Source organism: Quercus lobata, chromosome 9 (assembly GCF_001633185.2).
Source record: "Quercus lobata isolate SW786 chromosome 9, ValleyOak3.0 Primary Assembly, whole genome shotgun sequence".
In the NCBI taxonomy this organism is placed as follows: domain Eukaryota; kingdom Viridiplantae; phylum Streptophyta; class Magnoliopsida; order Fagales; family Fagaceae; genus Quercus; species Quercus lobata.
In genome coordinates, this window is record NC_044912.1 from 23,768,019 (window position 1) to 23,778,614 (window position 10,596).

General features: G+C 37.1%; 2 protein-coding genes across 2 annotated transcripts; both read left to right on the top strand.

Moving 5' to 3' along the window:
- Positions 1-1,750: 1,750 nt before the first annotated feature.
- On the top strand, positions 1,751-7,711 carry LOC115959567 (cellulose synthase-like protein D3). Its single transcript, XM_031078009.1, has 4 exons — positions 1,751-2,086; positions 2,757-3,663; positions 4,613-5,420; positions 5,586-7,711. The coding sequence occupies exons 2-4, from the start codon at positions 2,789-2,791 to the stop codon at positions 7,341-7,343; spliced, it is 3,441 nt and encodes a 1,146-aa protein (XP_030933869.1). The 5' UTR covers positions 1,751-2,086; positions 2,757-2,788; the 3' UTR covers positions 7,344-7,711.
- Positions 7,712-9,138: 1,427 nt separating this feature from the next.
- Positions 9,139-10,289, top strand: LOC115960777 (FAS1 domain-containing protein SELMODRAFT_448915). The gene has a single exon (XM_031079765.1). It carries the CDS (start codon positions 9,259-9,261, stop codon positions 10,021-10,023), a length of 765 nt encoding a protein of 254 aa, XP_030935625.1. The 5' UTR covers positions 9,139-9,258; the 3' UTR covers positions 10,024-10,289.
- Positions 10,290-10,596: the final 307 nt, after the last annotated feature.

Genomic DNA, 10,596 nt, shown 5'->3' on the forward strand with positions numbered 1-10,596 from the left:
TAGTAGATTATATATATTTAAGAAACAAGAAAAATAAAAAAAATGTGGTTTATACATGAGCCAATAGAAAGTGGACACCTAGGAGTGATTGGCACTTTTGTAATCTCAAAGAAACGTGTGGACAACCGAGCAACAATTTAATTATAATACAACTTATAGAATTGATCTATTTTTTTTTTTTGTTTATGTATACATAACTGATATTTTTTTTCTTAAAATAGAAAGAAGAAAAAAAAAACATATTTATGGTAATTTAGTCTGAACGAACCCGCCTAATGTGAAAAAGCAGCCAAAAAGGCATGCTATACAGCACAATAACAACTAGCGTTTTGACACGTCAACGCGTATTCACATTTCACACACAACAACAATATAGGCAACAGCTAAGTACACGCTTTGTTACATTAGTCTGAATTGTAACAAGTCCATTAATTATTAATAATTATAAATAAAAAAAGGGTCAATTTAAAGTTGCATAGTTCAAATCCTTGCTCTGATGTTTATATGCTACTTACTACTATGACATCAATATTAGAAATGGTCGTGTCTGATTGCCTTCTCTTGGACTACTATTTTGGATAATCATCCCAACGAAGATTTATACTTAGGAGACTCATTCTGATATTAAAAAAAGAAAAAAGAAAAAAAAAAGAGACTCATTCTCATAATACCCAATTTACAAAATCATAGTGTACTAATTAGAAAAAAAAAAAAAAAACCTTTGTACTAATTAAAAGATAAATGAATCAATTATTATATAATTAAACTCTAAATTGGAAAGAAAATTAGCCATGGCCATTCTTTCCAAAGTTGAAGGCCTGAAAATATATTATTATCAAATCTCCCTAATTTGTGACTCAATTTGTAGAAATAAATATCCAAAAAATTCACTTCACTTTTTTAACCCAAAAAATTCCCCAAAATAAGAAAGAAAGAAAGATAGAAAAAAATTCAAGATCCTTTCCATAAGAAGCAATGCCGTGTACACAATATTTTCACAATAGATTTCATAGTTGTGGAGTTGTTAAGTCACTATTAATTCTCATTTAAGCTTACTATTGACATCGTTTTATTATTTTATTCGCCATTTACAACTTGTCACCTCAACAATGGTGAAAATTTTGTGGCAAAAGAAAAAGAATCTAGACTAATTGTTCCATAAGCAGAGTCCATTATCCAACAAGAAACGATACGTTCACAAAATTTTCACAATAAATTTTAAATGACAGATTGTTGTGATTTTTTTTTGACAAAAAAGTAATTTTAGTGGTAAATTAAAATTAGAACTAATAAAAATTTACCACATATAATTGGTTACGAAAATATTGTAGATGTAGTAATTACATTATCCAAAATGTAAAAGTCTTTTTCATGACTTTAAAATTAAGTTACTCGCTTTCCGGTGATTAAAAAAAATAAAACAAAGCCTATTTTAACTCCAATCTTGTCCAAAACTGTAACACTTTCCTCTTAAGTCTTAACTCTTAACCTTAAAGAACACACAAAGAACACGTCTGAACCAGCGGTCCAATAAGAAGCCGGCCATGCACAAACACAAACACAACTCAACATTTCTCTTACCTAAAATCTCAGAACCTTCTCTTTCTACAATAAAATACATATATAGTAAGAATATCAAATCAAATATAATATATAATAAAATAAATAAATAAAAAAAGAAAAAGAAAACAAGGCCCCTTCAATCATGGCCTATTAGTGCACATTGTTTTTCCCACGACTAAATACCAAGTCCCCAAACACTCTTTTTTCTTCTCTCTCTCTCTCTTTCTATCTCTCTCTATCAAAACTACTATATACCCAGTCTCTCTCTATCTGTGTTGTGCTTTTATGCGTGTGTCTGTGACAAATACGAAGTCTTTAGTATTATTATTATTATGGGATTAGCGGCCTCTTTTCTTTGTTGTAGAGCAGGTCACCCTGTTTGAACAATTCTCTTCTATACTACTACCTACGATCGCTTCAAAGTTTTAAACCATTATTATAGTCTCTTCGTTTTCATAATAACCCACTGCATTTTTTTCCATTTTGCCTGTTATTCTCACAAAGGAGTTTTACACACAACAAGGTACACCCCCTTTTCTCTTTTTTCCTTTCAATGCTCTATGATCTAGTTTCTCTTTCTTTTTTCAGCTTAAAAAATATTTGTAGTAGTAGTACTAAGATAGTGTTGTTATGGTCTGTTTGGTTGCTCGGAAAATGAGATGAGAATTCTTTTGGATCTTAGATTTCTTAGTGTGTTTGTGTTTTTTTTGGACTTAGTTTGAGGATTTTGGACTGGTGATCTTATCTTATGCTTTGTTTGGTTGCTGAGTATTTGGATCTTTTTTATTTCGAGGAGGAAAAAAAGAAAAAGAAAATTGGATCTCATGTAGTAGTACTTCATAGTCGTTTTTTTTTTTTTTTTTTGAAAATTTTTGGAACCAAACAGAGATTTAAGAGATTAGAAGATGATCTGTTGCTTTACCACATTTTTCGGATTTTTGTCTTAAGATTTTGACGTAGTATAAACTGTGTCAAAGGTTTGTACCGCTATAATGGTCTGTTTGGTTGTGGGAATAAAAATGTAGAACAACAATTTTTATTTTTTCACTTAGAGCCTTGATATGTATATGTATGAAAAAAAATCTAGCTCTGAATTTTTGTTTCAATTAAGGCGCATTTAAGATCTGGTCATGGGTTTTGTTGTGGTGAATTGAAACTGTGCTGATGAATTTGTTGTATTTCTGAAACAACAGGAACTTGGGATAGTTGCTGTTAGTGTTTGACCATGGCGTCTAAGTCCTTCCACATGAGTAGATCAAATCTATCGACGTCTTCTGATGCGGTTTCTGAATCTCAAAACAAGCCTCCACTACCTCCAACTGTGACCTTTGGCCGGAGAACTTCCTCCGGTCGTTACATCAGCTACTCCAGGGATGATCTTGATAGTGAGCTTGGGAGTGGTGAATTCATGAACTATACAGTACATATACCACCAACCCCTGATAACCAGCCTATGGATCCAATGATTTCACAAAAGGTTGAAGAACAATATGTGTCGAATTCACTCTTTACAGGTGGGTTTAATAGTGTTACTAGAGCTCATCTCATGGACAAGGTGATTGAGTCTGATACAAGCCATCCCCAGATGGCTGGTGCAAAAGGCTCTTCATGTGCAATTCCTGGGTGTGATGCAAATGTGATGAGTGATGAGCGTGGCTCGGACATTCTCCCTTGTGAGTGTGATTTCAAAATATGTCGGGACTGTTATATTGATGCAGTGAAAACTGGGGGTGGGATTTGTCCAGGGTGTAAGGAGCCTTATAAGAACACTGATTTGGATGAAGGAGCTGTGGATAGTAGCGGGCGGCCACTTCCCCTTCCTCCGCCAAATGGGATGTCAAAAATGGAGAGGAGGTTGTCGTTGATGAAGTCAACAAAGTCAGTGTTGATGAGGAGTCAAACTGGGGACTTTGATCACAATCGGTGGCTATTTGAAACAAGGGGGACTTATGGATATGGGAATGCCATATGGCCAAAGGATGGGGGTTTTGAAAATGGGAAAGATGATGAAACTACTGAGCCAACGGAGTTGATGAACAAACCGTGGAGGCCACTTACACGGAAATTGAAGATACCTGCTGCTATTATCAGCCCATATCGGTATGGTCTCTGTTTTGTTGATGCTGTTGTTATGCTCCTTTAGATCTTATTTCTTATAATGGGAATTCTTCTATATAAAAGGATGTTTGTCAAATTTCATATCGTCCAACCATGTATAAGTAGTGAATGTTAACGAGAAGGCATACAAGGACACGCATGCACACATGCCTTGTGCGTGTGCACACACATCCCTAATTTGAAGTATAATATGATGTTAAACTACTAAAACTATCAGCTTTTTGATTCCTAGATCAAGTGTGTGTGTGTGTGTATGTATGTGTGCATGTATAAATTATTTCTCTCATGCTATCCTTGTGTCTAGAAGATCATGTCCAACCATCCTAGTCAAGCCATGATAGTCTCGTACTATCATATTTTGAGGATAATAGTTAGCAAAAGTATTTATTTCGACGGATACACCGATATTTATTTTTTGGTTCATCTATGCAAATCAGTTGCTGATAATGTAACTTTTGATTTTCCATGTTTATCTTTGCAAATTGGACCTTCATGATAAAAAAAAAAAATGGTTGAAGGAAGTATATACAAGTTAAAGTTGCCTGAGTATCTTATCCTTTTATTTTTTCTATTTTTATTTGCATTGGTGCCCTATTGAAATCAACTTTGATTTGGTCTATTGCTAGTGAAGTCTAAATAACTAGTCTTATCTTAAAAAAAAGAAAAAAAAGAACCACATCTTATGTCTATGAACTGTTTAGATCCCCTCTTAAAATGGATCTATTTATAACGTGCTTTATCACTTAAGTATTCTTGAACCAACAGCCTAGTTCTTGTAATATATAATGTTAAATGTAGGCCATAATTAAGGGCCTTAAAAAAAGACATCTTTCTGAGTTTTCTGTAGAATTTATCTGATAAGTTCCTTTTGTCATTTCCTACATCCTCATACTGATCAATGCCTTTTGCTTTATTTTGCATCTGTATGCAGGCTTCTAATCGTCATTCGTATGGCTGTTCTTGCATTGTTTTTGATGTGGAGGATCAACCACCCCAACAATGATGCAATTTGGCTATGGGGAATGTCTGTAGTTTGTGAGATATGGTTTGCTTTTTCTTGGCTGCTTGATCAACTTCCCAAACTCTGCCCAATCAATCGTGCTACAGATCTTAATGTTTTAAAGGACAAATTTGAAACACCTAGTCCCAACAACCCCACTGGAAAATCTGATCTCCCAGGCATAGATATCTTTGTCTCTACTGCAGATCCAGAGAAAGAACCACCACTGGTCACTGCAAACACTATCTTATCTATTCTTGCAGCTGATTACCCAGTTGAAAAGCTTGCTTGCTATGTTTCTGACGATGGAGGTGCACTTCTAACCTTTGAGGCCATGGCCGAAGCGGCAAGCTTTGCTAATATATGGGTTCCATTCTGTCGTAAACATGATATTGAGCCCAGGAATCCAGAATCTTACTTCAGTTTGAAGAGGGATCCTTACAAGAACAAAGTAAAGTCAGATTTTGTCAAAGATCGTAGACGAGTGAAGCGTGAGTATGATGAGTTCAAGGTCCGGATCAATGGCTTGCCTGACTCTATTCGCCGCCGTTCAGATGCCTATCATGCTCGAGAGGAAATCAAGGCCATGAAGGTTCAGAGACAGAACAGGGGTGATGAACCAGTAGAGGGTGTGAAGATCCCAAAAGCAACATGGATGGCTGATGGAACTCATTGGCCAGGGACTTGGTTGCAATCTTCATCTGAGCACTCCAAAGGAGACCATGCTGGTATAATACAGGTATTTCTATGATCTCTTTAGTTTGTATTGATAGTTGGCCTATCAGTTTTTAGTTGGCCCTTTCTCTATTTATTGACTAGATAACTTAGAATAAGAAAATAAATGAAAAGAGGACAAAAGTAGACAGAATAAGGCTTGAGTTCTTTTCCCCTTAAAATGATACAGGTGATGTTGAAACCTCCCAGTGAAGAACCACTACTCGGAATTGCTGATGATACCAAGCTTATTGACGTCACTGACATTGATATTCGTCTCCCGCTTCTTGTTTATGTGTCTCGTGAGAAGCGTCCAGGCTATGATCACAACAAGAAGGCTGGGGCCATGAATGCCCTGGTTCGAGCTTCAGCTATTATGTCCAATGGCCCTTTCATTCTCAACCTTGACTGTGACCACTATATCTACAATTCCCAAGCTATGAGGGAGGGCATGTGCTTCATGATGGATAGAGGAGGTGATCGCCTTTGTTATGTCCAGTTCCCCCAGAGGTTTGAGGGGATTGATCCATCTGATCGATATGCCAATCACAACACTGTTTTCTTTGATATCAACATGAGAGCCCTTGATGGGATTATGGGCCCCGTCTATGTCGGAACTGGATGCCTCTTTCGAAGGGTAGCCCTTTATGGTTTTGATCCACCTAGATCTAAAGAACACCACCCTGGCTGCTGCAGTTGCTGCTTTGGCCGTTCCAAAAAGCATTCCTCAGTTTCAAACACCCCAGAAGAGAACCGATCTCTGAGAATGGGTGATTCTGATGATGAAGAGATGAACCTCTCTTTGCTCCCTAAAAGGTTTGGGAACTCAACTTTCCTCATTGATTCCATCCCAGTGGCAGAGTTCCAAGGCCGTCCTCTTGCAGATCACCCAGCTGTGAAAAATGGACGCCCACCTGGTGCTCTCACTATTCCCCGTGAGCTTCTTGATGCATCAACTGTTGCGGAGGCAATCAGTGTTATCTCATGTTGGTATGAAGACAAGACGGAGTGGGGACAACGTGTTGGTTGGATTTATGGGTCAGTTACTGAAGATGTGGTCACAGGGTATAGGATGCACAATAGGGGGTGGAAATCAGTGTATTGTGTGACCAAGCGTGATGCTTTCCGAGGAACAGCTCCTATCAATCTTACTGATAGGCTCCATCAGGTCCTCCGGTGGGCTACTGGTTCAGTTGAGATTTTCTTCTCCCGCAACAATGCCCTTCTTGCCAGTCCAAGAATGAAGCTTCTGCAGAGAATAGCATACCTTAATGTTGGCATCTACCCCTTTACTTCCATCTTCCTGATTGTATACTGCTTTCTCCCAGCACTCTCACTTTTCTCTGGCCAGTTCATTGTCCAGACTCTCAATGTCACTTTCCTTGTCTACCTCCTTGTTATCACTTTGACTCTATGTATGCTTGCTATCCTTGAGATTAAATGGTCTGGCATTGAGCTAGAGGAATGGTGGAGGAATGAGCAGTTTTGGTTGATTGGAGGGACTAGTGCTCACCTTGCTGCTGTGCTTCAGGGACTTCTAAAAATCCTTGCTGGGATTGAAATTTCTTTCACTTTGACATCAAAATCAGGAGGTGATGATGTGGATGATGAGTATGCTGATCTCTATGTAGTCAAATGGACATCCTTGATGATACCACCAATCACAATCATGATGGTCAACTTAATTGCTATTGCTGTTGGATTTAGCCGAACGATATACAGTACTATACCACAGTGGAGCAAGTTAATAGGTGGTGTTTTCTTCAGTTTTTGGGTCCTGGCTCATCTCTACCCTTTCGCCAAAGGGCTGATGGGACGAAGAGGGAGGACACCAACCATTGTTTTTGTTTGGTCAGGACTCATTGCAATCACTATATCCCTCCTTTGGGTGGCAATCAGTCCCCCTTCTAGCACTGATCAAATTGGAGGCTCATTCCAGTTCCCCTGATAGGTCATTTTTTCCTGTCAACTCGAATGTGTTCAGCAATATTCCTTCATTAAATTTTTTCTCTCAAAAAGGAAATCTGAATGGACTAGGTATGTTCTTTTTCTTGAGCCCATTTGAATGTTTGGAGCTTTTAGCAATCTGACTAATGATGGATGGGAACAAGAGAATGGGAAAAACTGGTTTTCCCAGATTTTGTGATTGTTGTATGATGTCTTATATGGATTCATAAGTTAAACGTCTCATTTTCACCTCAAGGATTAGGATAATTTAATTCATTCTTCTGTATAATTCGAAGTTCATCTTCTTTTGTTACTTATTTATAATTTTAAATTTCAAATTGGTGGTGGCATTTTTGTTGTCATCTGATCCGGAAATTCTAGATTAGACAGTTTGGTCTGAAATTTGGATGTAGCCTGGAAGTCAGCTTTGATTGCAGTTTGTAATCTGACCACTCAAAATTATATCATTGTGCCTGAGGTAGGCCTTAGTGTTAGTGAACCTCCTCTTTAGTGTGACCTACTGAATATATTCTTATAATTCTAGTGGAATAGTTGGGTTAAAGATGAAAATTATTCCATACCTAATAATTTCAAAAAAACGAAATTAATAAACACTCAGGCTTTATTAACTTCATGATTATTTATTTTGTTGTTCCTAGACTGGTCCTTTGCCTCTAACCATATTACCATTTTCTATTGTTAGTTTGTCACGTTGCAAAAGTGCCATCGAACTGTTATCTAGCCGAAGGAAAAAAAAAAAAAAAAAACTAGTATCTATAATGGTTTTAGGGTATTTGAACAATGCACTACAATAGGTATATCATATACAGTTCCAGAATACTCTTTCCCTGGAAACAAGAAAATGTTTCCTATGCGCAAAAAAGACTTGATTTATGGTAATAATTTTGGGTATTAAGTTGTTTTTGTTTTATAATTCAAAAGTTGCAATAAAGAAGAATTCTCTTGCCCTGGATGCAATATATTTCCTATCCGCGTAGAAGACAAATGAGTTGAATGTAATTTTTTGTTGAAAACTTATTTGCTTAGTTGGTTAAGTATATAATGAAGTTTTAAAAAGTTGTACATAAATAAATAAGTTTTATTTTTTCTTTTTTTCTTTTTTGAGAGAGTTTAAACCTATAACGTCCGCTTCTAATGATAGTTTTTTATTATCAAATCAAGACACCAAAGGGATTGAATCACAAATCTCTTATACAACCATCATAGACTTTATCAGTTGAGCTAATTGGAATTCACTAAATAAATAAGTTAAAAAGCTAAACGAAAGTTAAGAGTGTTTTATGTCTGTGATTTGAACCTCATCTCTCATTCTTTTACTATATATTTACCAATCTAAATATATATATATATATATATATATATATATATATATATTTAAAACAAAAAACCAGTTTTCAAACCAACCCTCGGCAGAAACAATTTTGAGTAACAAGCTTGAAAAATATTAAACAGTGGAACTTGGAACTGAATGAAGTTGGAGTTGAGAATTAGTGTATGACTATCTTATTACGTTAAATTTTGGAGTTAGGCTGGCGAGATCAGTTGGCAGAAATTCATTGAAAGTCAGTCACACTGATTCTACCCTGCTATTCAACCTCACCCAAATTGGAAAGGAATTCTTCAAACCTTATATTGTATAGCCCAAAATGTAGTGGCAAGTGGTAACAAACTTCAACAAGAAAGCCTATTTTGTAAGTCCTACCCTTAAATTAGTCCTACTCCTATACACGCATGCAGGAAGTGTGAAACCCAGTTGTTAAGAAAGCAAAGTCGCATGTCCAAGCTAAACTCTTTCTTTTTTTCCTGAAAGATTAACTAACCTCCCCAATATCTGTCACAAACTCATTCACACCCCCTTCATATTAAGAGAGGTTTCATCACCCATCAAGCAGAGAATGACCAACATGGCAGCCTTAATCAGATTAGCAATTCTTCTAGGAGCGCTAGTCTCAGCAGCCACCCCCATTACTTATCCTGTAAGGAACAAAAACCATGAACTTCTTGATGCCATTGCAGAGATGCAAAGAGCCAACTACTTCACCTTTGTCACTCTAATCAACATGGTCTCTCTTGACCAAAGAATCCAAACCAATGTCACTTTCTTGATGCCCAATGACCGGATGTTATCAAGGACTTTGATGCCACAAGGCACTGTTTTCGACTTCTTACTCCGCCATTCAATCCCGTCACCTCTGCTTTTTGATTATCTACAGCATATCCCTACAGGTTCTATCATACCTAGTTCATTGCCTGACTACGTGCTCAAAATCTCAAACAATGGTAGGAGAAATTTCACTCTGAACAATGTGAAAATCATTAGCCCAAATATTTGTTCAGCAGGGTCTTCCATTAGGTGCCATGGCATTGATGGAGTTTTGTCACTAAAAGTGATGCCAGAGAATAATAACACTTCTCCCCCCTCACCTTCTTGCTCTAACAGCTCAAGTCCTCCTGCTGCAGAGGCTAAAGCACCAGCTCCATCTTTACCATTGCCGGCAACACCAATTGGTGAACTTAGTCCTACTCCAGCAACTGCCCCAACTCCAACTCAACCAAATGCCAGGCCACACAATTCAGGGTCTTCTCCATGGTTGTCTCATGGAGGAATATTGAAATTCTTTGTGACCTGTGTGATGGTGCTAATAGTGGGGTCTATCTAGTGTACTATAATTTTGAAATCTTTGCAGTACTAACTAAATCAGGGATGTTGAAAGTTTGCACATGGGCCAACTAGTTATACAATTTTCACTATGAAGTCCTTGTTTTTTGACTTTTTTCTTTGGCCTGAACGATCAAGTCATTGTTGGAAAAGGCCAATATGCAGTTATGCACTAGTCTTATAATATGCATCGGCTACTATTTTGAATTTAGCAATAGCTAAACAAACACCAATGCACTCCAAGATTGAACTGTTTTTACCCTGGAATTCCATTCTGAGATCTCTGGCCCTCTGCTGATTATGGCACTGATGTATTTGGAGTAACTCATGGCTTTGCACTTGGTTTTTAGGGCCTGTTATCTGTCTTAGGCTGTTGGGTACTTCTGGTTTGTTATTAGTTTAATATCTCCATTTAAGTTATCATGATGATGATGTCTTTGTAAGTCACTTTATAGACTTGTGTTACTGGTAGTGTTATAGACTATGTAGCACTGGTACGAGTATGCATGTGACATGGTGACATGACAATTTTTGAAAAAATAGATTAATAAAGTGAATTCATGACTAAGATATG